Source organism: Pelophylax lessonae (genome assembly GCF_965119305.1).
Source record: "Pelophylax lessonae genome assembly, chromosome: 5".
Taxonomy (NCBI): domain Eukaryota; kingdom Metazoa; phylum Chordata; class Amphibia; order Anura; family Ranidae; genus Pelophylax; species Pelophylax lessonae.
The window spans coordinates 120,541,795-120,557,614 of record NC_138772.1 but is presented as its reverse complement, the minus strand read 5'-3'; the positions used below and the strand labels follow the sequence as shown (position 1 = coordinate 120,557,614).

At 44.1% G+C, this 15,820-nt stretch overlaps 1 protein-coding gene across 1 annotated transcript in view; it reads left to right on the top strand.

Moving 5' to 3' along the window:
• Positions 1 to 15,820, top strand: part of DNAH11 (dynein axonemal heavy chain 11) — a 420,238-nt gene that overhangs the window by 134,727 nt on the left and 269,691 nt on the right. Inside the window, exon 30 of the mRNA XM_082257534.1 lies at positions 15,172 to 15,312. Within this exon, the coding sequence (XP_082113660.1) occupies positions 15,172 to 15,312 (141 nt within the window). The remainder of the gene's footprint in view (positions 1 to 15,171; positions 15,313 to 15,820) is intronic.

Below are 15,820 nucleotides of genomic sequence, written 5' to 3'. Positions count from 1 at the left end.
TACGTAGGAAAGCAGAACTTGTCGCTTCTCTCCTGAGGATAGTAGAGCTGTAGGCAGGAATCTTGACCTGGGGAAATCTTTGAAGACCCACTTGTGACCTGATGACACCGTCCTGACGGTCCAGGGGTCCTGAATCGAGGCCGCCCAGACATGGCTGAAGCAAAGTAGCCGTGCCCCTACCCGACATGCCTGAGCAGGCCCAACTTCAAAAATACTTAGTGGGCTCGCGGTCACCAGAGGAAACATTCTTTGAAGTCTTCCTGGAAGATTGCCTTGACCTCAAATTACGGTTAAATTCACGACCAGGCCTGTAGGTACGAGCTTCCCTGGCCCGATCTGGGACAAACTTCCTGTTAGGTTGCCCTTTCTTCACATTGAACGGGCGCCGATCCTGGGGAAGGAAACCAGACTTCCCACCTGTAGCTCGAGTTATGGCCTCATCAAGCTTATTCCCAAAGAGGGAGGAATCCTCAAAGGGAATACGACTCCAAACCTGTTTGGATGCCGGGTCAGCGACCCAAGGATGGAGCCATAAAGCCCGTTTTGCCGTGACTGAGGAAAGCATAACCTTAGCCAGCAGACGGATCAGGTCTATAGAAGCCTCCCCAAGGAACGACGAAGCCATCCTTAGTTCCTGGATCGGGGAACTTCTGGCCACTTCCTCCAACACTCCTCTGACGGATTTGTCAACTACATCAGCCCATGACTCCATAGCCTTGGAAAGGGCTGCTAAGGCCAAAGCTGGTTTGCAGGCCATACCCGCCATCAAATAAATCCTTTTCAGATCCGAATCCATTCTATGGTCTAAAGGATCCTTGAAGGAGACCATATCTTCTACAGGGAGGGTCACATGCTTTACCAGCCTCATGACCGCTGCATCCACTAAAGGAGGAGATTCTAGATTTTTGAAATCTTCCTCTTTAAATGGATACAATCTGGACATCTTGGAGGTCATGGAGTTCTTCCTCTCCACCTTACTCCATTCCTCTGAAATTATCTCCCCCAATTCACCCACGAAGGGAAAGTTAAGACGCTCCTTATTGAGCTGTTTAAAAAACCTTTTTTGTTTGGGAGAAGAAACAGCTGTATCTTCCCAGTTTAAGGTCTCCCTGACCGCCTTTACAAGGGAAGGGACCAAAGCGAATTCAAAGCCCAGACAGGGGTCCTCTACCTCAGAGTCGCTATCCGACAGGAGCGCTGAATGATGACTTGGATGAGTAGACTCAAAGTCCTCCTGAGGCTGTACCCTCACAGGGGAAGGGCTTGGAGGAACTGCTTCAGAGCCCTGGGGCTGATTGACACCCAATTTGGCTAGAGAATCCTTCACAACCCTCTTCACAAGGGCTTCAAGGCGTTGGTCGGAAGTGTCCCTTTCTCCCGCAGCCTGGGAAAAACACTTGTCACATAGGGGCTTAGTTTCAGGGACCCGGGCGCCAGAACCCCAATAACCCACTTTCTCAGGTTTACGCGAGGGGCCAGCTGATGTGGACGATTTCTTATGATGCTGGGAACCCGATGGGGACCTCCGAGCAGATTTTGAAGAGTGCCGGTGGTGAGAACTTGAACGACATTCGCTCCTTTGAGAGGAGTGACGAGTATCCGAACGGGAAGGGCTGAAGAAACAAGGGAAACGAAGAAAAACAGGAAGCTAGGAACATGAAAAAATGCTCCAATTCCCCCCTACACACACCCCAAACCCCAAATGCCCCGAGTACCTGTTAAGGGCTGGCTGACCACCGGAGGGCGGAGAGGCTTCCATTCTGGCGCTGACCTACGGGATGAGCCGGACAACGATATCAGAGAGGAAGCGGATATGGGGGGGGGGGGTGGTATGGCTCACAATCCTGGGGTCCAGACTACTTGCCAGGAAACCAGGTGGGACACAGTGCAGAGCGGCAGCGATGCAGCAGAAAAGCGCTTTCCAGGATGCAAACACAAACTGGCAATCACCAATCGTCCTACAGCAGCAGAGTGTATAGCACACACATTCTGCTGACAGCTTGGGAGTTTAAATATGACGCCCCGTGATGTCATCAGCGGGGGCCGCAATAAAACATCACTGCGCATGCGCCGCGATGCCACTACGCATGCGCGAGAACCAAGCCTCGTTCCCGAGGCGCTCGTGCATGCGCAGTAGCGCACCAAATCGGCGGCGGGTCAGGAAGTAAGACGCTGACCGGCCCTGGAGCACTAGCCACCAGGGAACATTAGGAAAAACATAAAAGTAACACACAGCCATTAATAAAAGCATAAACAACAGCTGCCTTGGAGACACAATAATATATTGGGTACTCACGAACTGCTAGCCACCAGGGATGGACGGACACACACCGGACTTTATATATTTAGGGGACAGGCCACCTGCAGCAGCTGGGCTTTCTGGCCAAGGGCTGCACACATCTTCGCCCCTACTCCATACCCCGCAGCAGCTGGGGCTTATTGGAGAGCACTCAATAACCGAATGGTAGAGTCATGCATCTCCTGGGATCCATTTTCAGGTAGGATACAGGTAATCCTTTGGAGGACAAAAAAGGAACACGTGTGCTGAACAGGGGCAAAGATTTATGGGAGTGGTGTCCTATAGGGTAGGTTTGGAGGCGGGGCTAAACCCAATCAGTATGTTGCTATGGAGTCTGTCAGGAAAACAATGCTCTGCTGTTGGTGGTCTGTGGGAGAAAAAATGCCCCGCGGTTTGTGGACAGTGAAAAAAAAAATAGCTGGTGTCAGTGGTAGAAAAATACCCACCATCATTGGGAGTATAATTCCTGGCTTTATTGGTCAGTGGGAGTCGAAATACCTCAACGTTAGTGGGAGGAAAAATTGCCTACAAATGGTCATTGGGATTAAAAGAAGCATGGGGCATGCTATACCATCGATTCATCACCCCTCACCTTCTAAATGCAGCTAAGTCTCTCATTCCCACCTTATGGGGTCAACCATCAACTCCTTCTTTATTGCAATGGTTACGCAAAGCTGACGATATTTGCCTCCTAGAGAACTTAACATATATGTCTCAAAGGGAATAATAATAATCGGCATTCCAAAATATGGGCCCACTGGTTCGAATTTAAATCTTCTCCTGCTTATAAGGAAATTATCTCAGAATCTCCTGACTTATTTACTGTACACATTCTAAAGGGTCCTTCTATGTTAACATATGCAAAGAAGTTATATTCCACCTGATATCGGCTTCTACTCTATCTTCCTATCCTCACCCTCCTTCTCTCCACCCCCCCCCCCCCCATTCCCCTCTTTCTTTTCCATCCACATTCTTCTCTTTCTTCCCACTTTATTTTTTCTAGTCCTTTACCACCTCTCTCTTAAACTGTGAATTATTTTTTGTTTCTTCCTTTTTTACCTGAACCCAGGCACCTTCCTAAGTTTCCTGGTATTTTTAGATTTAGTTAACCTGTTGGTTATTGGGGATTTTATTTTTCCTGTACCATTTTCTTTTCTTAAAGCATACCAGAAATGCTTCATTTCTTGTGAACCTTGAGATCTTTTTCTGTGTATTTTGAAAACGCACAAGGCAAACTGTTCATATGCTTTGTAGTGACAATAAACAGTTATTAAAAAAAAAAAAGAAAAGCTTCAGACCTCAGGGAACCCCTGCTAAAATAATTCATCAGGGGTCAGTGAGAAGAATGCCCCCCTTAAACTGGTGGACACAGTGCCATGCTTGCAGATAGCTAAAAATATTATTGGTGACATGCTGCTGGCTCTGCCAAGTGGCATCAGACCTGGAACTATACAGGCTTTTATCAAATGGGAGGTAAATCGGCCACAACTCAAGAACCCCCTAGCAATCACTGGAGAAACTCTAGGTTTCCACAGAACCCTGGTTGGTAAAAAGATCAACCCCATTTCAGACCCTAGAAAAGCCCCCCTCTCTTAACTCCCTTCTAGATCCCAGCTCAGCCTCCTTCTGAACCCCGATTTAAACCTCAGATCACATGAACAAAAAGGAAATTGAGAAAGATTTTCCCTGCTCTCATGTATGAGCGCCGGGTGATGGGGAAGGGGGGGGTAAGTTGGTTCAAATCCCAGCACAGTCCTGCAGAACTTGGGACAGTTGGGAGCTATGTCTATGCCCTACTACCACATCACAACAACATATATCTACCTGGAACTGGGAAATGATATAGAAAAAACTGTCAGTGGTCCACATAAGAGGCCTAGCTTTTTCAGACGATTCTCTGTGACAGTTTTTTTTTTTTTCTGTTACAAATGTTTTTTAAGTTTCTTATTTTTTTTTTTTTTTTACTGTTCAGTCAAGGATTTATGACAGCTATCTTTCTGTTCAATACTCATGGTTCTGAGTAATCCACCTCTATCCCTGAGCAGCATATGCAACAATAATAGTGGTTCTGAGTAACTCACCTCTATCCCTGAGCAGCATATGATCTGCATGGCTGACATGAAACTGAACTTAGCAATTGTGGATAGGTCATGCCTTATCTAGCAATAAGTAGCACTAAACGAGCAGTGTTGTTTTTCATCGAGTCAGTGACCTCACTGTTGATGATGGTAATGAGATTTCCTGATTTCTTTTTTTTTTTTTTGATATCCTCCCTCCCAGCGATCATCCGCCAACTTGTGTGACAGCTAAAGACCCATTTATTCTTCAACGTTTCAGTGTGATAATTATGCAGAAGATTTACACTGTGCTGCTCATAAACAGACAATGGCCATCCATCCGGAGAGAATTTGTTGCTTTGAGAAATATCTGTTCTCCAGCTGTTGAGAGATCAAGGTTAAAACTGCAGGAAGCGAGAGTGGACAGGATTTCACTTGTATTATTTTTAGGCTATTGGCTTGAAATCACTCCACTGTACATTCTGCTAAATCTGACATTTTAAGGGCAAGCAAACCCATTACCATCATACAAAATATTTGTTTATCTTGTTTTTTAGTGCTTCTAATTGAAGAATCTGTTATGCCCAATGCAAGTATTCATAAATCTAATTCTGCTACTGCCCTTTTTTACTTATTAAACTGTTTTAATTGTTGTGTGTATCCCCATTGTGAAGATCTTTCTGTCCTGGTAACACAGTTGGAAAGTAAGGGGGAAATCTTTTCTTCATGGACACCGGAATGAAAATTTAACAGTGGTTCCAAATCCTTCCCAATCTGTCCCAAATTGAAAAAGTTCTCACTAGCTATCATTTTATAGTTTTGTCGGTAAATCCACAAACTTTCATTAATGTACCCAGCTTAGACTGCGTAGGTGATGAATTGATCAGCCAGTATGCATTTCTCATCTTATCACTATTAAACCCACCAAGAAGCTGCCAGGTGTAGACCCCCCCGTCCCCGTCCTCGGGACAAACAATGCGCTGGGTGCAGTCTCTTCCGCTCTCACCACTTTTAAATCTGGTGATTGCTTTCATTTTGCTTTCATCTTTTCTCCTTTTAACCCAGCTCTTTCTTTTCCTTTTTCTTTTTTTTTTTAATTCTATTACAGGGTTTCTAGCTTTCATTCAATGTCTTATTATTTTACTTAAAGCATATATTTATTGTTGGAAATGTGGAAGGGCACGTCCAATTTTTTCCAGGCTTCCACAATACCGATTACCACTTCGTTACGATTGTCCTAGTAAGCATACTTGAAAAAAATCCTGCATTTACATACTATATTTATTAGGCAGCAACGCAAGCAATGTACCCATCTCCTACATGAACTCACAATCAGGAAGGGGGGTTTTCTGCATGCTGATGATAATGGCCACTTTGGCCAATCAGAAGTGGCAGAACAGAGAAAAGTTCCCTAATGTCAGAAAACAGCCTGCGTGCAGCTAATAGGCATACACAACTTGTAAGAAATAGGGAAAAACTCTAATTACCTATCATTATTATTACTATCAATATTTTTAGCATTGCTTATGGAACTTTAAGGAACCAAAAGTGTTGTGTAATTTTAGAATATTTTGTGCACTAACATATCTCAGCAGAAAACTCAGCAATAATGAGATTTGCAATCTATTTAACGCCAAGGTGCCTTAACACCTTCTTTTAGACAGGAGAAGATTTGCTGCCCTTGTAGGTAAATCATTTTTTTAAGATTAGACTTGGCAGGTTGCCCCAGTGGAAGTGCTCTGGTCAGCACTCTGGGGCCCTTACCATAGCAAATAAGGACACAAAACTGTCTTTGCCAGACGTGTCCAACAACCATACTCAAATTTTTGCCTTCCACGCATTAGGGCAGGCCTATAATGCATACATTATTTCTGCATAATCTGTTTTCCAGATCTTCTAATCTTTAATCATGGCTAGAGTATTTTACCTCGGCAAGTCGTGGATGTCACTTAACTGGTGCAATCTCATCAATAATGGCACTTCTGACACCCTCTAATGCAGAGATGCCTTCTCTAATGCATATTTTGCATGTTTTATATTCACAAATGTAATTTCCTCTTTAGTACTCTAAGCTCATCTCTAAGGCCTGCCTGCAAAGGGTTGCATGAGTTCACAGCTGTAAGGACACCCCCCAGGATAGGCTTGCCATCCCCAGGAGTGTCTACGGATAGCTAAGTGCCATGGGCTACCTTTTAAACAACAGTGATTTGGGAATACCTTCGGTATGTACTTTTGCCAGCCTTAGGACTGGAAGCACTTGGAGGCATTGAGTCCAATGTGGTGTGGGCTTTTGAATTTGTCTTTTTAGCAGGGATACATCCATATTGCTCTAATTTACTAGTTGAATCCTTGTGTCTCTTTTTAGTAGGTCTTTGGGGTAATGGCATGGTGCCATCTTGGAGAAAACTGTCTGCTGCAGTCTATCAGTCCCTTTTGATTTCATTTTGGCTTGGTGAACCTCAGTCAAGCAATACACAGATCTGATCCTCAGTGGTAGCTGGAAAATAAAATCATAGTACTGTATTGACATTTATTTCAGCATACTTTCTGAATTAAAAGGGCAACAATAAGAATCCGAGGGTGTATTTGGAGATAACCCTTCTGCATCGCAAACCAGGAAGGACAAGTAGTTTCCAGATAATCAGATTACTGAAAAGAGCTTGTGGGGTACAGGAGTAGGGATGGCCTTGCTGTTTGCCCAGCTCGCTGCGAACTTTGCTCGTTCGCAGTCCTCCGATTTTGTGAACATATGGCATTGTTTGCGGCGACCATATTAGTTTACATTGGGGAGAACTTTGACCCATGACACAGCCATCAGGTGGAACGGGACAGCCAATTGAGACATTTCAGCACATGGACATACCCCCTACCTTATAAATAGATCTGACCTGGCGGCCATTTCACATTCTGCTTTTTGTCAGTGTAGGGAGAGTTTGGCTGTGTGCACAAGGGACAGATTGTCAGTGACACAAATTGCTCTGTTAAGGTCCACAAAAGTCCTTTAAGGGCAGGTATTTGGTATAGGTGTACTGTCTCTTTTGTCAGTGTAGGGAGAGGTTTGCTGTGTGCACCAGGGACAGATCGTCAGTGACACAAATCGCTCTGTTAAGGTCCACAAAAGTCCCTTTAAGGGCTGGTATTTGGTATAGGTGTACTGTCTGTTTTGTCAGTGTAGGGAGAGGTTTGCTGTGTGCACCAGGGACAGATTGTCAGTGACACAAATCGCTCTGTTAAGGTCCACAAAAGTCCTTTTAAGGGCTGGTATTTGGTATAGGTGTACTATTCTTTGTGCAGTGCACTATATAGGGGTGTAATACACTTATAATATACTTTCTAATATAGAAAGCATATTATAGTAGATTTGTATTATGCACTGTGCAGCATTGTGACTGGTGTGGTAATCGTTTCTGCAGCAATACTACAAACAGTGACAAAAGCACTTTTAAAAAAGTATTATAACTGGTGTGATAGACCAGTGGCCCCCCCAATACCACAGATTGAAGTGGGGTGTTAAGAGAGTATACTTTTATAAGTGTATTTGTGTCCTGCAAAAATATTGCCTCTTTTGCTGCGTTAACACTGCTACACCCAGTGCCAAACTTACTGGCCAATTTTTTGTACAACTGGTGTGATAGACCAGTGGCCCCCCAATACCACAGATTGAATTGGGGTGTTATTTAACAGTATACTTTTATAACAGTGTATTTTAGTCCTGCAAAAATTTGGCCTCTTTTGCTGCGTTAACTGTGCTACACACAGTGACAACAGTTACTGGCCAATTTTTTGTAGAACTGGTATGATAGACCAGTCGCCCCTCAATACCACAGATTGAAGCCAGGTGTTATATACCTTGTTCCACATATACTGCGCTTCTCTAGAGACTTTTGTTACAGGATAATTTCAAAAATGACAGGCAGAGGAAGAGGGAGACCCTTACACAGGGATGGTAGGGGTAGGGCAGGAGCAGTAGGCCAGGGCCAAAGTGTGAAGTTTCAGAAGGTGCGTTCGATTACGTCAAAGGAAACACCAGGCTTGGTTGAGTGGCTCACTCAGCCTTCCTCTTCTGCACCCTCCTCATCCTCTCTATCTGCACCCTCTTCACTCTCTGCTGTGTGCACCCCCAAAGACACCACCACCAACACCACCACCACCATATACCCTCTGCTTGAGTCACTGGAATTATTTTCCGATCCATCACAAGACATTTGCGATGCGCAGCCACTCTTGGCATCAGATCAGGAAGAGGAGGCACTCGGCAGTCTGACGACAGTACCCAGATCAGTCCAAGGTGGTTGGTCCCCACTGTCGCTGCCTACTCCGAGATCTCGAATGTTAGTGGTGTGGAAGGTGACGTCGATGATGACTTGTTTATGGATGTCACATGGGTGCCCACAAGACAGGGAAGAGGAGGGGAGTTCAAAGGGAGAGACGGACCAGCAGATTGGGAGGAGAAGCAGGCGTAACTTGCATTGCATAGGAGGGACAAAGCAGACTGCAAATGTATCAGGAGCGAGCCATCAACCATGTACAGTCACATCTGGCGCTCCCAGGACGCCGGCACATGGCTCCGCAGTGTGGGCTTTTTTTAATGTGTCCGCTGCTGACAATAGTGTTGCCATCTGCAGCCTTTGCAGTCAACGCATAAGTCGCAGTAAGCCCAACACTCACCTAGGGACAACCGCCTTAAGAAGGCACCTGGACTCCCATCACCGAGCCCAGTGGGAGCAACGCCATCAGAACCCACAAAGCCACACTCCAGGCTCTCACCGTCCAGCCTCTTCTCCTTCTCCTCTCTCCTCTCTCCTCACAATTGTCCTCCACTCCACCTTCCATCATGCCATCCTTACGTTGTTCTGGAAAAAGGCAGGCTTCCGTGGCCCAAACGTTGGAGCGTAAAAAATGATGATGCCGGATAACCCTCTTGCCCAACGTTTGACTGCTGGCTTGTCGGAACTGATAGCCCGCCAACTACTGCCATATCAACTGGTGGACTCGGAGGCCTTTCGGAAATTTATGGCCATTGGAACACCACAATGGAAGGTCCCAGGCAGGAAATATTTCTTGCAGAAGGGCATTCCAGAGCTGTATGGCCATGTTCAGTGGCAAGTGAATGTATCTCTGGCACACAGTGTCGGTGCCAAGATACATCTGACCACAGACACATGGTCTAGCAATCAAGGGCAGGGAAGTTATATAACTTTTACTGCCCACTGGGTAAACCTTCTGACGGCCGTCAAGCATGTAACCCGTGGCACCTGTGTAGATTTGGTTTTACCGCCACGGATTGCATGCAGGCCTGCCTCTTCTTCTCCTCCTCCTACTCCATCCTCCCTCTCCTCCTCGGATGACTCCTCCTTTTCCGCTGCTACCGTCTCTTCCGCTGCGCCGCCCAAGATCCCCAGAACCTATTCCACATGCCAAGTGAGACGTTGCCATGCTGTGCTGCGTCTGTTGTGCCTGGAAGTCAAGAGCCACACTGGTCCTGCACTCCGTTCAGCTTTGCGTTCACAGGCAGATCAGCGGCTGACACCGCTCAGTTTGACAGTTGGTAAAGTGGTGTGCGACAATGGTGGCAATCTGCTGAGCGCGTTGAAACGGGGCAAAATTACACACGTACCATGCATGACACACGTCCTGAACTTCGTCGTGCAGCAATTAGTTGCCAAATACCCTGGGGTCCAGGACATCTTGCGGCAGGTCAGGAAAATCTCGGGCCATTTCAGAAGATCTTACACAGCCATGGATCACCTTGCTGACATTCAGTGGCGACACAACCTGCCCGTCAGGTGTCTTATTTGTGACTGCCCGACGCAATGGAACTCAACGTATATGCTTGATAGACTGCTCCAGCAGAAACGTGCAGTTAACGACTACCTGTACGAACTCTGTAGCAGGACAGGTTCTGGGGAGCTTTGGTTTTTTTCACCTCACCAGTGGCTGCTCATGCGCGACGCATGCAGACTTTTGCAGCCATTTGAAGAGATCACCAAACTGGTCAGTCATGGCCAGGGCGCCATCAGTGACATTGTACCTTATGCCTTCTTTCTGGATGACAAATGTCGTGTCATTGATCAAGCCGTTGAGGAGCAGGAAGATGAGGAAGTCGAATTGTTGGATGAATTCCCAGGGGGTGCTACTCCATCTGAGACAAGCCAACAACAGGAGTCTGAAAAGGAGTCAGAGGAGGATCGTGCCGGGCCGGATGAGGAGGAGCAAGAAGAGCATGCTTCAAACCTTTCTGGGATCCCTGGTGTTGTCTGTGGATGGGGGGAGGAGAACGAGGACGACATTATCCTGGATGATGAACTGGAGCCAGGCCACTACACCGCGTCCAGTTTAGTGCGAATGGGGGCCTTCAGGCTCCAGTGTTTTAAGGGGGACCCCCGTATAAAAAGCATAAAGGGCAAGGACCAGTACTGGGTGGCGACGTACTTAGACCTAAACAAAAAATGGCGGAAATGTTACCACCATCCCAGAGGGCGGTCAGAATGCAGCACTTCCAGGCCTTGCTGCGAGAAATGCTGCATTCTGCTTTTGCGTGCACTGGTAGAGGAATTTCCATTCACAGAGAAACAGTTGTGAGTAGCAATCCAACAACGCCTGCAAGAAGAGGGCGGTTTGAAGATGTGTTGGTCACTTAAGATATGATGATCCTTCTTTCAGCCGACCCATCGACAGCTGTACTACGGATCCAGCATCAGGGAACGCCTAGACCGAAAGGTGTCTGACTACATCGGGTTAACGGCCGATGTGGACGCTCTGAGGAGTGATGAACCCCTGGACTACTGGGTGGGCAGGCTTGACCTCTGGCCAGAGCTTGCACAATTTGCAATGGAACTGTTGGCTTGCCCCCCCGTCCACTGTCCTGTCCGAAAGGACATTCAGCACAGCAGGGGGGATCGTGACCGATAAGCGCACTCGCCTAGCTCATGACATTGTTGACTACCTCTCATTTCTAAAAATGAATGAGCCATGGATCTCTGAGGAATTCAACACATGTGACCAGTAGACCATGTTTGATTACAATTCCTCATGACAGGCCACAAATATCCGCCAGACCGCCATCCACCCACAACAATTCATGGTCCTTGTATTCGGTAAATACAGCAGCATAAAATTCATTTCATGTCCATTGAATGCCTAATTTTTGGGGCCTTTCATGGCCGAAAATAATTTTTTCTGTTAATGCCTAATGTACCTCCAGCCACTGAATACAACGTTCTTAGCTGTCAGGTAAACCCATGTGGGCTAATTTTTGGGGCCTTTACTGGCCGACACTTACTTTTGTATCCTGTCAATGCCTAATGTACCTTCAGCCACAGAATACAATGTTCTTAGCTGTCAGGTAAACCCATGTGGGCTAATTTTTGGGGCTTATACTGGCCGACACTTACTTCTGTATCCTGTCAATGCCTAATGTACCTTCGACCACAGAATACAACGTTCTTAGCTGTCAGGTAAACCCATGTGGGCTAATTTTTGGGGCCTATACTGATCAACACTTACTTATTTCTCCTGTGAATGCCTAATGCACCTCCAGCCACAGAATACAACGTTCTTAGCTGTCAGGTAAACGCATGTGGGCTAATTTTTGGGGCCTGTACTGGCTGACGTTTACTTCTTTATCCTGTGAATGCCTAATTTTTCAGACTGGAATTGAAAATCAATGGGTCTGAAAATGTTTCACCAAATTGTGGAAGGGATGCGGACCCATTTTACAGACGTGTGAACGGACCCTATATGTATTTGCCATGTATTTACCGGCTGCTGTCAGTTCTGGCTGATTTAGGAAAAAATATATTTTTTTTTTTGCTGTGAAAAAAAAATATATATATATTTTAGGGCAACTTTTCCAATAGCAATACTTCTGTTATGACAGTGTCTATGTGGTGGGACTATTTGTGCACAGCTAGTAAGTATTTTGTGGCTGCAAATATGACCTAAAGGTTTTTAAAGTTTCCTCCCAATTAAAATCAATGGGGCCCGCCGCAAACTTGCGGCTCGCTAACATTTGAGAAAGTTTGCGGCTAACGTTCGCGAACTGCCCCGGCCGATGTTCGTCCATTACTATACAGGAGCACTAGGAAAAAATTGAAAACCTGTCGTTTTTACCAGTTAGACTGTGCTCCCTGTAAGATTTATTTTGACTGGAGAGTACCCTTTAATGTGCATATTTAAATTATGGAACTGCTATACATGTAAATAGTATTTTACATGAAATGTAAAATGTGTTGTTGGGTTATGATCTCGTGTAGTGGTAGTGATCAACGTAATAGTGACAAGCTAAATGAATTATGAATATAAGGGGCGGTGCCTGAATTATAAATATAATTTAGATACAGTGCCTCCAGCCATGAGAGCAAATAATAAATAGCTTGATAAACAATATTAATTAAGTTCAGACACTCGAGGAAATATACCACCACAATATAACTTTCCTGAATCTTTTTAAGCTAATGTAATTTCTTACCAAATATAGAAATATCTCCAAATTTGATTATTAAAGATACAGTGCCTTGCAAAAGTATTCGCCCCCCTTGAACTTTGCGTCCTTTTGCCACATTTCAGGCTTCAAACATAAAGATATAAAACTGTAATTTTTTGTGAAGAATCAACAATAAGTGGGACACAATCATGAAGTGGAACGAAATTATTGGATATTTCAAACTTTTTTAACAAATAAAAAACTGAAAAATTGGGCGTGCAAAATTATTCAGTCCCCTTAAGTTAATACTTTGTAGCGCCACCTTTTGCTGCGATTACAGCTGTAAGTCGCTTGGGGTATGTCTCTATCAGTTTTGCACATCGAGAGACTGAAATTTTTGCCCATTCCTCCTTGCAAAACAGCTCGAGCTCAGCGAGGTTGGATGGAGAGCGTTTGTGAACAGCAAATTTCCGTTCTTTCCACAGATTCTCGATTGGATTCAGGTCTGGACTTTGACTTGGCCATTCTAACACCTGGATATGTTTATTTGTGAACCATTCCATTGTAGATTTTGTTTTATGTTTTTGATCATTGTCTTGTTGGAAGACAAATCTCCGTCCCAGTCTCAGGTCTTTTGCAGACTCCATCAGGTTTTCTTCCAGAATGGTCCTGTATTTGGCTCCATCCATCTTCCCATCAATTTTAACCATTTTCCCTGTCCCTGCTGAAGAAAAGAAGGCCCAGACCATGATGCTGCTACCACCATGATTGACAGTGGGGATGGTGTGTTCATGGTGATGAGCTGTGTTGCTTTTACGCCAAACATAACGTTTTGCATTGTTGCCAAAAAGTTTGATTTTGGTTTCATCTGATAAAAGGGGTACAAATTCCGCGCTTATGGATGTAAGCAAGGCTGCAGCCTACCCCAAAATATAGTCCAATGGGCTATATCGTTCAATAACGAAGTGAAGCGAGGTAAAATGGCGCTGCCTGTTTAAAAGTGTATATATACTTTTATGGAAGGGGTTAAAATAATGTGCAGTAAAGTGCTAATGTGCAATTATATGCAAAACACTATAAATAAACCTATATAAAAAAGTATCCAAGCATTATTTTGGAAATAAAAATATACACATAAATTGTGAGCATAAAGTGATATGTGCAATCAATAAAGATGACAATAAACAAAGTGCCAGTGCAAATTATCCAGTGAAAACACCAAAAATATTGTGTATATATATATATATATATATATTAAATCAAAAAAGCCCAAAATCAGTCCATAAAGTGCTTGCAAAAAGGTGCTTCACAAAACAATAGTGCTTCAATATTATTGATGAGTGATATTCGAAGGGTGATCCGGGTGGTAAGTGTAGGGTGAAGAAAAACATGCACCCATCCAATATATCCCACACTCACCAGAGATATATACCCCTACAAGGGTAATAAACTTTAGGGTAATAGCCTCTTTCCTACGGATCCTAGTAGTGGGCTCGTGGGTAAAGATATCCCTGGGTGTCTCCTCTCAGCGGGGTCAGATGTTTCCAATACACTAGATCACCATAATATTCCTCTCTCAAGTATAAGGAGATATCCCGAGGTAGTATGTAAAAAGGAAGACCTCATATAGTGATGTACCGTTTAACTTCTTTATTAAGCATAAAATTAAGAATAGTACTCACATTTAAACGTGGCAAAACAAGCATAAGAAGCAGTAGGGGCCGCAAATCCCTCGTTGGCGGCTGCTTCCGCGACGCTATGCGAGCCAGCGACTGCATCTGCATTCCAGTGGGGCGGAAGTGACGTAACCACGCACGACGCGTTTTGTCACAGCTGACGTCATCAGGTGCCTAAAGTCACGCCATCCCCGCTCTCTATTTATGTTGAATGGTTACCAGGCAACCGGACTTCATAGACCAATGAATAAATGACAACAAAGATGTCGTCTGTTGCTAGGCAAATTAGCGGTGTGCCCCTTCCGCAAATAATTCACAATTGCCAATGGAAAATTTAGTCAGAAGGCGGCCAATGAAAAAAATCTTTTAAAAACAAAGCTATGCTATGCGTAATGTGTTGTTAGGGAAAAACGGAATTGTTAAATCCCGCAGTAAGAAGTAAAAACATCGAGAAAAGGAAGTGTATCTGAAACAAATATATATGTTTCAATCTAGGGAATAAAACCTAATTTATAGAATCTAATTTAGAAGGAAATGTAGTATAAAAAAAAAAACAATAAGCAACAGTGTAACCGCATATGGAAAAAGATCACAGATATATTGTTACACCAGCAGGTTTTTTGCCCTGGTAATATACAGTAGTTGTGTTTTTCTTTCTCCCAAGCCAGAAGATAAAATAAAATGTTCTTTGATTTTTTTTTTTATTTATTTCAGGTGACTCGCCATTTAGCAAAACTGTTTGACAATATTGCTGACCTCCAGTTCCAAGAGAGTGCTGAATATGAGGCAACAGGAATGTACAGCAAAGAGAAGGAGTTTGTACCTTTCAACATGAATTGCCATTGCACTGGACAGGTCATTGTTATATTTAATCTCTCTCTCTGTCCTATCTAGAAAAAAAAAAATATGTGGAACATATCTAAAGCTAAAAGGCTACAAAAAAGTCCAGTTTCACAAGTTTTTTCCAAAAATAAACTGTAGCTAAAATTTTTGAAAGTGTATGTATAACCAAGTTGTTGATAGAGTAACATAGGATTAGAACTCTTATCATGTTTTTATTACTGTCAGAGTCCCTGCTGGGGAAATCCATCCGTCCTGATTACTTTTTTAATCAAAACAAGAAATCTAAACTTTCAGAAATGTCACCAGAACAAGAGTGAAGGATACATCTTTCACTGGAAACATCTATTTCAGTCCCTCTCACTTTGTAGAAATTTCCTCTTCCTGTCATGGGCAAGATATGAAGAGAAATCTTCAAGATAGCACACAGACAGCAAACTTATATACTGGACTATAACCTTCACTACTCTATGAAAACCTAAAACAAAAAAAGTTTGGCCTATACATGTGTTTATAATTTAAA